The 13622-nt window shown below is 42.3% G+C and overlaps 1 protein-coding gene across 1 annotated transcript in view; it reads right to left on the reverse strand.

Annotated features, from left to right (window-relative positions):
* Pdgfrl (platelet derived growth factor receptor like) overlaps positions 1-13622 on the reverse strand; it is a 55081-nt gene that overhangs the window by 5461 nt on the left and 35998 nt on the right. The window contains exons 3-4 of the mRNA XM_047550165.1: positions 5283-5434; positions 373-666 (exon numbers count right to left, since the gene is read on the reverse strand). Coding sequence (XP_047406121.1) covers positions 373-666; positions 5283-5434 — 446 coding nt within the window. The remainder of the gene's footprint in view (positions 1-372; positions 667-5282; positions 5435-13622) is intronic.

Here is a 13622-nt window from a genome sequence, read left to right on the forward strand (position 1 = left end):
GGTTGAGAGACTGATGGTCAGGAAGTGGGAATGGGTACAAGAAGGATGTCAACCTGGAGGAGGGGAATGGATGGTGCTCCTGGGAGAAGCAGATTTTAGGTAAAGAAGCCTAGAGAATGCTCTAAGGGGAGGTTGGAGATAGAGCAGAATTGCTGGTCAAACACAGGCAGTGTCAGAGACAACTATGGAAGGATTTAGTTGGGTCAGAGGGCAAGAAAGTAGAACATTCTAGAAGTAGTGGTGTAATAAAGGAACCTATAAGGACAGCATCCTGTGCTTCCTCATTTCCACCCCTTAAGAGGGAACTGCAGTACCTACGATGGACCAGCCGGAAGTGACTAAAATCTAGGCCCTATGGGGTAGCACACTTACCCTCTACGTAGAGCAGTTGGTACTTGATGGAGATCTGAGACTTGCCCCCAGCCTCTGCCTTGCAGTAGACCACCCCCTGGTGGTCAGAATGAGGTTGTAGATACACAAAGCCTCGCTTCATGTCGTAAACAATGTCTGTTCCATTGGCTGGGATTTCCTTGGCAGGGAACTCCCTGTGGAGAGTGACTTTGGCTGACAGCACAGTCACTCGACAAGGAACCACAGCCTGTCTGTCTGGGTTCAGGTAGACGACATCAAAGTAACTGGGAGAAGGTACAAAGAGCTCTCCTTTCTCTGCAAAGGGGAATGAATACACAGGTTCATTTACCCAGGAGAAAGAACAACTTAGGGATCCTTACACTCCAGCACAAAGAAGAAAGGGGATTGGCAATTACTTAGAACACTGGGTCCTTATGAATAGAAAAGGATGGACTGTCCATGCTTTTCACTTTTTTGGAGGAATGATTTTACTTCCTGCTATAGTTTAGATGTTGACTGTCCCCTAAAGGTTCATGTGTTAAAGGCTTGGTCCCCAGGGTGGCAATTATTGGGAAGTGGCAAAACATTTAGGAAGTAGAGCCTAGTGGGTGGTCTTTAGATCACTGGGGGTGCACTCTCAAAAAGAATTGTGGGGGCCCAGTCTCTTGCTGTCTTCCTTCCTGGTCACAAGGTGAACAGTTTTACTCTCCAGTACACTTTCTCCAGGACATCTGACAATAGGCCCAAAGACTTGGGGCCAATTTTTCATGAACTAGAACCTCCAAAAGAATGAGCCAAAATAAACCTTTCTTCTCTATAAGTTAATTATCTCAGATGTTTTGTTGTGGTGATGGAAAGCTGACTAACGTATCCCCTCAAAATAAATTTTAAAACCCTGTTAGTTCAAGTCCAAATCAGATCCATAGATACTAAGGAAGCAGGGAAGAAGACTTCCTTAAGTTTTATACCTTGGAACAATCTGCTGCTTCTGTGTGGAGAAATGAGCCCCAGTGCCCACAGTCAGTAACTGTCTATCAGCCTGTCAGAGTTCCTCTGGGAGGCCCAGCACAGTGACAACACTGGTGTCCTCACCCTGTCCTCAATCCCAGTTCAGAGGACCTACTGCCTGCCAAGGTTAGTGGGAGGGAATGGGGCAAAGATGGAGGAGGAACCTGCTGGCCCCAGTTCTGGCCTCTGCTGGGCCATCACCTGGCTGAGACCTTCAGCCAACCTCTTGGACTCCCCCTTTTCCTTCTGAAGTGAACTGCACTCTGCCAGGCTCTTTAAGCCACAGACAGTAGCATTTTTATCTTACAGAAATGGAAGAAATGAGGACTGGCTTAGCCATACTGTCCCCAGGACAACCAAGGGACTCTGGGTTGGGCTTTTTGTTTTGTTTTGGGTTTGTGTGTTTTGCTTGATTCATTTGTCATGACACATTAAATCCTTTGTTTTCTGGATCATTCTGTGAGGGAATATTATAATAATTTCTAAAAGAAATCTTGGGGCTAATCTCATCACAACACTTGTTGTATTGTTTCCTGGGTTCTTACAGTGTTCCCGAAACAAGTAATCATTCTTGGTTTTCTCCACTGCTAGCTTCTGAATAATGTTTTAGGTTGGGCACAGGATTCCTGGAGGCAACATCAAGTCTTCAAGAGCCAAGCATTCTTTGGTTTGGAGTACCAAGATCTATCGGAGGTCCTTCCTCCTGTCTCTAAGGTTATAAGAGTATTGCAGACCTCCAAGAATCTCCACCATTGCAAGGTTTTACCAGCCACCAGGCAGTTTGTAGTATTTTATGATAAACTGGCTTTTTTTTTTTTTTCTTTTTTGGTCTTGGATGTGTCACTTAATCTATCTGTACTTCACCATCCTCTTGTATAAAGAAGAACCTGAAGTCAATACTATAAAAGACATCCTAGCTGGGTATAGTGGCGCATGCCTGTAACCCCAGGGTCTCAGGCAGAGGCAGTATGATATCAAGTTCAAGACCAGCCTGGGCAATTTAATGAGACCCTGTCTCAAAATAAAGTAAAAAGGAGGGCTTCTGGATTCAATCCCCAGTGCCACACACAAATGTTTTTTTAAATATTAAGGACATGTTGTTAGCAGTAACACCAGGATTGTATGATTGTAAGATTGTAGAGGCAACTTTTGTTTTAAGGGTTTGTAGAGTATGAACAAAGCCTGTAGAAATGGGGAACAATCTAATTTTCAGAACACAGAAACTGTCTTATTTCTCATACTATAATGCACACTTTGAAATAAGTGACCCTACCAGTTGTTTTAAAATATATTTGTAAGACTCAGGATACAACTCAGAGGTAGAGCACTTGCCAGTATGCACAAGGTGATGAGCAGCACCACATACAGACACAAACATAAAACAAATGTGTTAAGTTTCTTTTAAAAATTATAGGCTTTATATGTGTCCCATGCAAATGCGTTTGCATCTGCTTGTGTAACATATTACTTTAGGAAAACTAAACACATGGGATTTTTATATATTTCTGAAAAATTAGTAGTCTATAAACTAAAATCCAAATTACAACCAACTCTGTATTTAGTGGCGTACTTATTAATGTGGTTTCCCTACATATGAAAATTATTGCACAAGTCTTTCACTACAGGAAAGCCATCCTGCTGGTAAAGTTCTCCTCCTTGATCTGTCTGGGCGGTGGCTGTGTGTGTCTGTTCCTTTGAGGACAACTTATTCAGCTGTATACTTAGGATTTGAATGTTTTTCTTTATGTATGTTATGCTTCAATAAAAAGTAGGAGAGAGAAGAAAACCCCTTTGAGAGCCTCCTGGACAAAGACCAAAGAGGAATTACATGTGGCAGCTGCTTAATCAAATATTGCACAAATTAACAACAGTCAGTCCCCCAAAAGAAGCTTCATGATATTTTCAAACTCTAGGAAACACAAATAATGAACAGCAGACATTTCTCTGCATGGGCAGCTGAGCAGCATATGTTCTGAAAGAACCAGCGGCAGGAACCTCAGCTCCTGGAATGGCCCATCTTGGTTTTTCAAATCCACCCATGCCTGAAAAGACGAATTGCCAAACCCTATCCAAAAATCCAACTGGACTGTTTTCTTAGTGTTAAGGAATTTAAAAATTATACAACATGTTTGATCACTTCCTGTTTTGACCCAGGTTTTTTGAAATCAAAGGTTTAGTCCTCCTTCAGTTCACAAAATGACTTCAATATAGACCTATAAAATTCAAAGAGAGTCCATAAACCTACTAGGACATTCTACCTAAGTGAAACCTTCAGTTCAAAACCTTGAACGATACTTTGGGAAGACATGACACACAGTGCTAATCTTGACAAAGAGTCTTCATTCTGCAGTTTGAAAGATGGCGTCCATCCTTATCTGGGAATGGGCTCACTCTTGTCTTAATCTGTTGCTTTTTCCACTGTTGCTTTGCAGTGTGGGATAATACAAAGGACACATGGACGATGTTGTGTAGTACACCAAAGTGAAGACCCAAAGGAATTGCCTGTGAACAACTATTAGCAATTCTCCTGATGATGCAAGTTATGCTAGCTAATGTCTATCAGTCCATCTACCATCTTGTCCTTGTTCTTAAAAGAGTCCAAGCAGTAATAACATGTGTCCTATGTCAGAAGAATAGGATTCGACTCCTTACTCTGCCATTAAAAGTCATGGAACACTGGAAAAGTCATTTGCCTTTTTGAATCTCAGCATTAGCATTACCATTTCTAAAACATTTAAAAAATAGATTTTATTATTTCCTAGGGAGGTCATGGAAATGAATTGTAAAATACCCCCACCCCGGCTAATGTTACTTCTTGCCAGAAAGGAGCTATTTGAAGAAAGGGGGAAACCCATGAGATGTTACTGAAGTATTAATTAATGACCAAGGTGTAAATTCATTTGGGCATACTAAGTCACTTTAGGTCTGAAAGACAGATGGAACTGGGGATGCAAACAAATCTCATGAAAATCCCCTCCTGGACACCAAGAAAAGATTCTGGCTTTATCTGAAATAACTTGGACAACAACAGTACCAGGAGGTGGAATTTGCAAGATTCTTAACCTCTGAACTTTGTTGAGAATTTCATCCCCCCAACTTCAGAGCTTAGAGAGCTCTTCAGAGGAAGAAGGCTAGGGGACCACTCTGCGACACCTGTCTCTCAAAGTGCAAGCTCCAATTTGCTCACCATATCTGGCACTGTAAGGGAGAAGTTTTCCACTTTCACCTGCATGCCAGCAGGCACCATGCTTAGGCTCAGGGACAGGGACTAGAGCCACAAAGGCCACACCCATTGGGAACCCTGCCCCCTAAACTTTAGCTCATGTACTCATAAGAATAAATGTGAGGAGGTCTTTAGCAAAGCATCCTGTGACTGTGGGGGCCCAGGGAGATGGTCATAGGTTCTGAGAGCAGAGTGAAGAAGTCAAAGCCCTGCCATCCCACAGAAATTTCTGTGATGATGGGAAATTTCCTATCTATGCGTTCTCTCCAGTACCACAGGAAATGCGGCAAGTGTGACTGAGGAAATAAGTTTTAAATTTTGCTGGATTATAATTAATACTCATTTATTTTTAAATTGCCATATGTGTAGAGTGGGTACCATATTGGACACTCAGGTACAGACCCTGGAATCAGACAGTTCTGTGTTCAAATCCTGATACCATCACTTCCTCTCTGTGTGATCTTGAAGATTTATTTAATCTCTCTAAACTTCCACTTTCCAACATTTTAAAAATGGAAATGATATGTGTACTTACCCTGAAGGGTTGTTGTAGGACTTACATGAAGTAATTGATATAAAGTCCTTAGATAAACAGGGAGGACTCTTACTGTAATTATTGGCTATTCAGCATGTGGTGGAAACCCCAGTTCTGGGCCAACTCCAGAAGTTTGAAGAGTTCCATTAATGTATCAAACATTACCTGTAAAAAAGATGTAGGTGGACCCTGTTTTGGCCTCATCCCTTCTGCAGATATAGCCATTGCAGAGTTGGCCCCAGCAGCTGAATTCGCCCGTGTCAGCCGCGGTGGAGTTGACCAGGGTCAGCTGGCCGTAGCGCTCATGCTGCTTCACACTATGAATACAAGAGAGACAGGGACCCAGGACAGGTCAGAGCCAGGCTGGGGGCCTTCCAGTCACCACTCTTCTGCTCCATTGTTCTCTGATGTAAACACCCAGTGACTTCAGGCCCTCTCAGATGGCACAAAGCAATCAGAGTGTGTTTGGGAGGAAATGGGGTGTAGGGGAAGCAGAGAGAAAACCCTTTCCTAAAAGGAAATAATAAATGACAGTTGGGTTTTCCAAGGAAAGGAAATTCTCTTTGGCCTCAGAATTGGGGTTTTCTTAAGCAAGATGGTGGGTATATTAGCAGCACGACCTCAGAAGCTTAGCCAAAAAGCCTCAGGCTGGTGTTTTGCTTTTAGCCATGGTTTCTAATGAGTTCTTTTAAAAGCAAACAACATGAATGAAAGCACAAGAGCATTATTCAATATACAAAATCCTTTTCATCAATGAGAATAAGTCTCTACAGTGGAATGAATCAGACATAATTTTCCTATGGTCATATATCAATACATCACCAGTGAAACTCCACATCATGTACAACCACAAGAATAGGATCCTAATTAGAATACATTATACTCCATATACGTATATGTTACAATATACTATACCATCATGTATATCTAAAAAGAACAAATTAAAAAAGGATAAGTCTCTGACTATAAGCATGGAATCTTAGAGATGATACATCATCATATTAAGAAAAAAGCTAAAACTAACACCAACACCACCACCATCACAACAAAACCCTTTCCTTTAGGGGGAAAAAAAAGCATTGGCTTCTAGCAAGTTGCGCCCCAGGTCTGCAACCCACCTCTGGTAAAGTATTTAATGTCCTTGGACCTTAGGGCTTTTTCTCCAGTCTCACCCTATTACTTCTATTTTTATTTTCTCTTTCTGTCATACTTTCACTTTGTTGCCAGGCAAATATGTTTGTAAACCCTTTCAATTCCTTTTTGAAATCAAGAAAGACCTATTTGCTATTTTCAAATACTAGTACTGACCGATTGTAATGATAATGAATTCTACTACACGGTAATAGGAATAGCTGTATTGTCCTTGCAATGGATGCTGTCTTGTGGCTCATGAGTCTCAGAACAGGGGAATGTCAAAATAAATGGTTTAAATCTGAGGAGTCTTCTCAAATATCCAAACGTTTCACTCCTCTGAGAGCCACATGCCTTTCTGATAGAGTAGAGATTCTCTTGTTTCATCTCATAGCATTATCAGCATGGTCAGTCACTACTTTAAATTTAGCACATGCAAAATGGCTAGTGGGTCCTAACCACGACCCTGTTCTAGTTCACTGCTGAATAGCTTGTTGTGCTCAACAGTCCTGCCAAGAGGCGTCTCTGTACTCCCACTCCATCAACTGCCTCCTTTAAACTGAACGGAAATCTCTCCTCCCTCAGGAAGCTTCTAATTACAATAGACTCTCAGGAATCTCCCCACTTTCTCCTAATGAAGTCATTGGCTCCCTTGTTCTCTACTACTCAGATACCCCTGGCTTCCTGTTATTACCCAGATGGTAGTAAGGGAAGGGACTGCGCCATATCTGTACAAAGTACACAGTGACAAATCTGTGCCAAGGACACAGTGAGGATTCCCTAAATATGAGTGAAATATAACTCAACCATGGAGTTGGAAATGGAAAGAACTTGGAGAGCAGTTCTCTGTTTTGCAAGTGCTATCATTTGGATCTGGAGTCCCAAAGGCCCACATGCTAAATAAAGGCTTGGTTGCCAGCCCACGGAGATGGCAAAGTCTTTAAGAGGTGGGGCCTAGAGGGAGGTCTTCTGGTCACTGTGGGCATGCCCTTGTAGGGGATAGTGGGACCCTAGCCCCTTCCTCTTCCTCTTCTTCTTTCACTTCTGGGCCATAAGGAGAGCAACTTTGCTCCACCATGTACTACCTCCATGATGGGACATCCATGTTCCCTCCATGATTGGTCCCAAAGCAATGGGGCCAACCAATCATGAACTGACTGAATCCTTCAGAACCACAAGCCAAAGTAAGCCTTTTCTCTTTTCAAGCATTTTACAGCAATGGAAAGTTAACGACCATGCACATGCAGAAACTCAGTCCCAGAAATGACTTCCCTGAGACCCACAGCTTGGTGGGCCACAGAACAAGTTTTCCTAAGTTACTGAATATGCACTCATTAGACAAGCAAGTGCATATCAAGCACTTCATACAATGCCTGGTTTGGTGTATTATCCTAATTATTTGTAATTACACGTAATGAAAGATTGAGAGTAGTTATTGTGAATACTACTAAAGCAATGAAAAACAGCACACACTCAACACTGGAGAGAGTCAGCAGAGCAAATAAAAAACAGTGAAACTTAAGGAGATTACCATCTGGTTAGGAAGTTAAAACCAATCTATGAAAAGATCCAAATATAACTAAAGGGGTCCTCACAACAAGAAAGACAGAATTTCTGAAAGGGGCTCCTCACTGTGGGTTGAAGAGGTTGAAGGTATTTTGAGGAGGAGGTGAGACAAACTAGACTTTGGAAGGTAGGGGAAGGAGGATGGATAGCTAAGGGACTAAGAGGCAGCAACCATACTGCTCAGGACACAGCAAGTCATACCAGGGTCTGCAGAGGCCCTTGTGTGTGGTGGGTGGAAGAATCAATAATGACTTGGGTGTTTCATCCATTGCAGAATGAGATAGAGCAGCAGGTTGGCAGGTTGCAGGCATGTAGTTGAGAGGAGCAAGAGAGTATACAGAGTTCAGTCACCAAGCAGCAGGGACCCCCAACACATACCTATTTTAGAAGGTAGGAAGTGATAGGACCACCATAGCTAAGGAGTGGGCAGAGTGGGAGGGTAAGGAAGAACAGGTAGAGCTGGGGACACTGCTGCCATTTGTGCAAAGAGAAGCACGAGGCACTGGGGCCTGGGATGGAACCAGAGCAAATCCAAAATGGAGGAGATTTGTGACAGACGGTATAAGATGCATCAAGAATGGCCACTCAACATGTACGATTCCATGAATGGTGTGACTCTACATCATCTACAACCTGAGAAATGAAAGGTTGTACTCCATTTGTATATAATGAGTCAGAACGCATTCTGGTATCATGTATAACTAATAGGACAAACAATAATAAAAAAGAATAGCCACTCAATTTGTATTTCTGTGTCAAAAATAATGGGTCTGTAATGGAGTGGAATGGAATAGTTGGGAAGTAAATGGAGATTTGGTAAAAATAATAAATTCCTCATGGGGGATTTCGAATTTGAGATGAAATGTGGGATATTTAAGTATGATTTGTATTTGTGGGAGTTCATCTACATAGGGCTAAGAGCAGAAGCCAGTGGAATAAACACATTCAAGAAGAAAAAGAGTAGAAGATGTTGAGGACAAAACTGAGGGGTGTCCGGGCGCGGTGGCACACGCCTATAATCCCAGCAGGTCAAGATGCTAAGGCAGGAGGATCGCCAAGTGTTGAACAGCCTCATCAATTTAGTGAAGCCCTAGAAACTTAGTGAGATCCTGTCCCTAAATAAAATATTTTTAAAAAAACAAGGGCTGGGGATGTGGCCCAATGGTTGAAAGCCCCTGGGTTTAATCCCTGGTACCAAAACAACAAACAAAAAACCTAGTCATTGGGAAAAGACTAGGTGAATAGAGGGGAGGAAAAGACTCAGGAAAGGGAATCATAAAGAAAATCACAGGAGAAAGATTCAAGAAATGGATGCCTGACAGACTCAGATGCCTTTATGAGATATTCACACACACACACACACACACACACACACACACACACACATTTCATTTAGCAGAATGAATGTCTCAGACAACTAGTAGAAGATCAATTTCACCTTTAAGGATGGATTTGGATTTCAGCAGATAAAAAATGGCAAAAGGAAGAGAAAATGTAGGTAGAGCTCTCCCCATCTGGACCATAATATCAGGCCACCTCCTGTAGAACTCAGAACCAGGATACAAAACCAGCAGGCAATCAGTGAATTTGCTGAACACCTTCTCTGGGCCCAGCACTTACTCCTATTGTAGTGATAGTAAGTACAAGATGACATTCCTACCAGGAAAATAAACAGGCACATAAAAATCTAACACCTGGGAATAAGCCTACTGCCACCATGAAATCCTCATGCTGTATCTTTAGCAGGATTGGGGGTGGAAGGAAGGAAATGCACTGGAAAACATTTCTACATTTTTCCACCCCCTCTTCTGTGCAAACCATTTAAAACAGGAAACAAATTATTTAGCAGGATTACAGTTTAAATACCTGGATTTAAAATGTCCATTTCTACTAATGGTCTTGCACAGTCCAAATAGCATACTGCCTGAGGGGTTGGGATATGACCTAAGACCTCTGGGTGCTATGTCTGTCATGAAGTGGAGAAAAGGACTCACTGAGCCCTATTAGAGCCACTGTTTGTAAGGAAGAACTTCATCCAAAGACCCTTGTTTCTCTTTTAACCACTGAATAACCCTGCAGAGATGGAAGAAGTGAAGGATGTTTGAGTGGAGAAAAAGAGGTGGCCTAAGATTAGAAATGGAATAAGATCAGAAGAACTGGCATTAACTGGGGCAGCTCCAAACATCCCCACACATCAGCTCATCTTGGCTTTGTCTTCTTCACTAACTCTTCTAGCCCTGACCTGCAGAGAGCTTAGTGATGGACAAGTCCAGAATCTGGACAGCATTTGTTCAAAATTTAAGATTCCTGGGGATTGGAGGTTTCCTCCAAAAGGTTCCCATGGCTTTTGCTATCAGTCTGCATTCAGCCCAACCTACTCTTTTCTGGAAGGGCCCCAAGTCCAGGGATGACACAAAGGAAGGAAGGAGCTGGCAGTTCCCAGAGTCAGGGGCCACTATGCGGCTCACCTGGGCAGTGACCAGGTAATGATGGTGGAATCCTTCCCCCAGACTCTGCAAGCTAAAAGCAGAGGGTGAGCTCTGAGTTATAAGGTAATTATTCATTAGTACCATAAATACTTCATGAGCACAAAATTAAATGGGAGGCATTAGAGCAGAGAGGAAGGAGGCAAAGATGTCTAGGCAGCAGTTCTCTACTCTCAAATTCCCTATAGCAAGTACCCTGGGCATTCCAAGGATGGTAACCAGGAAAAGCTTGAAGGCCCAGAGGGACCTGGGACTAGAAAAGGATTTCAACATGTACAAACAGGAGATATGCATTCCAAAGGAAGGGCATCTCCTGAGAGGAGAAATAAGGAAGATCAGTGTATAGCAGAGAAAGTTTTGACTGGACACTGGTTGTTTGGGCTCTGGTGAGAGGGAATGGCCATGTAAAATGTAAGATGGTGGACTTTAGATCCAGCCTGACCAGACTCCTGCTCCACCATGGTCTGTCTCCTAAGCTAGAGCTCCTGCCCTTTAGGGTCTGGCTACACCTACCTCTTCAGACTTGTAGTAAAAACAGTCATTCATGGTGTTTTAGTCAGGTTTATTGGCTGACTTAAAGACCTAACCAGAACAATTTTAGAGGAGGAAAAGTTTATTTGCAAGCTCACAGTTTCAGAGGTCTTAGTCCATAGAAGGTTGGCTCCATTCCTCAGGACTCAAGGTGAGGCTGAACATCATGGCAGAAGAGTGTGGTGGAGGAAAGCAGCTCACATGGTGATCAGGAAGCAGAGAGAGACTCCATGCTCCAGATACAAAATATATACCCCAAAGTCACAGCCACAATGAACCACTTCCTCCAGCCACACCCCACCTGCCTCCAGTTACCACTCAGTTAACTCCATCAGGGATTAATTCACTGATTAGGTTAAGGCTATAACACAATCATTTCTCCTCCAAACCTTCTTGCATTATCTCATATGTGAGCTTTCAGGGGACACCTCACATCCAAGTCATAACACATGGATTGCTGAACATTGTGCTAAGCTCTCCAGATAAGTTTGAAACGGCACAGTGTCTGGCACAAAGTGCTCGATACATTTTTAAAGGTTGTCATCATTATTATGGTCCCTTTTAATTCTCATAACCATATTAGCATGGAGGTACTATTTTTTTCTTTTTGCTAATGAGGACACTGAAACTTAGAAAAGTAACTTGTCCCAGGTCCCAGGCTATTAAGTGGCAAAGCATCTAATCTAGTGCTGTATAGACACAGGTTATGGATGTTTGTAATTGAAAAGGGTCTGAATTTCCATCCTACCAAAATGAAATGAAGTAATTTTGACCAAGAAATGGTGCCTCTAACTTGCTTGTAATGCTGATTAAACAGGGTCACACCTACAAACACATGGGCAATCTGTTTAAGTCATGCCAGTATTCAAAATGATGCCCCATTTTTTGTTTGCTTTTGCAGTGTTCGGGATCAAACCCAGGGCCTTGTAGCTGCTAGGCAGGTACTCTACCACTGAGCTTCATCCTCAGCCCAACTACTTTTCTACTTAAATCCACATCTAATCATCCAGTAACTAATTGAAGGAAACAAGGGCAGGAAAACCAGTTATTAAGAATCAAGTACAGGACTGGGATTGTGGCTTAGTGGTAGAGCACCTGTCTAGCAAGTGTGTGGCACTGGGTTCAATCCTTATCACCACATAAAAACAAAAACTAAAGGTCTTGTGTCCATCCACAACTAAAAAAAAATAAATAAATAAAAGAATCGGGTACATAACTGACAGTACCCAAGATACATGTTACTTTTTCTTAATCTTGTCGGCTGCTGCTGCTGAAACTAAAAACTGTAACTACTTAAGTAGAGTCTAATAGAAGCACTGACGTAAGCCCTTTACCCATTTTGACTTACTTATCCTCATGAAGCCCCGTGAGGGAGGTGCTATCTGTCATTCCCACGTTGGAGGGAACAAACAGAGGCAAGGCAGCTTAGGAAACTTTCCCGAGGTTATACAGGAAGTGCTGGAGCCACAGGAGAATTGGAAGCCCCGTTTTAAATAACTTTCCCAGGCCACTTAGTGTCAAACTCAGATTTTCTGCCTTGGACACTCTGTGTTACCTCCATTGGCATAAAACAAAAATGTAAGGGGCAATAAATGTAAAGTGCAAAAATGTAAAGGGCAAAAAATGCATCCTCCTTATTCAGTATTCATTTCAACAATTAATTGGTTAGCTTCTACCACATGTGAAGAACTGTGCCAAGAACCAAGGGAAATAAAGACTCGTGGGTGTTTGCTGGTACAAGTTTCAAGTGTTTGTAGAGGGCCTGTGTTTACGCTGAGTCTTGATTTAAGAATGTGTCAGAAAAGAAGTACTCCACAATATGCTGCGGATGGAGCCATATGAACAGAGCAAATCCTGGGAAACAGGCAGCTGAGCAAAACACATTGAGGCTGTCACTATTTACATTTTTTTTAAAAAGAAAGAAAAAAAAAGACATATGTGTGAGAACTCATAAAGAACCAAATATGCAAAGTAAGGAACTTCAAAGCAAACAGAGGTCCAATACCAGAAACTAGGCTAGAATCTGTCTATCTACCTACCTGTCATCTGCCATCTTGATCTATTATTATCTATCATCTGTCTCCATGTTTGAGTGCTATCCAAGAATCAATTCCAAATTCTTGCACTATCACTACGATATTTCTATTCCAACGAGTTATGCTAATGTATGGCAAACATAATGAAGTTCTTTCTACTACAACTTATGCCAGTTTTTCTATATTATTGGGAAAGAAGTAACACTAGGCACTCTTCCACTATCTCACAGGAGACCACATATACGATGTCCCTCTGGCCTTGCCAGCCGCTCTCATTTCTCCAACAGCTTTCCTTGGCACTGGCCGGGTTCTTAGTACCATGCTGGGAGCTCCCCTTCACACTTCCTCCCAGCCTTCCAGCCATCTGATGCCATCATTCTTTTTGCCTCTCTATCCAATGCATCTGGCTTCTGTATCAAGGGAAAGCCCTTTTCCTCCTCAGATATTTCCCAGATTTGAAAAAAGTGAGACGTAACTATGTCCCTATGACACCACAAACCAAACCCAGACCTGGCACACAAGAGATTCACTCAACTAAAAGTCCCATCAGGCCACCTAGAATAAAACACTTGTAACCTAGGACCAACAATTCCACCCATAGGAACAGGTCATTGCTATCTTCATGATAACTGTGCAATGACTTTAATAGTAGAAAATGGGACAGAATTCAAGAGTCCAAGAGATCCAAGACATTTAATTAAATGTACCCTGGTATCACAACCACAAGGCAGAAAAGTATTCATGATACATTAGGG

Source organism: Sciurus carolinensis, chromosome 4 (assembly GCF_902686445.1).
Source record: "Sciurus carolinensis chromosome 4, mSciCar1.2, whole genome shotgun sequence".
Lineage (NCBI taxonomy): Eukaryota > Metazoa > Chordata > Mammalia > Rodentia > Sciuridae > Sciurus > Sciurus carolinensis.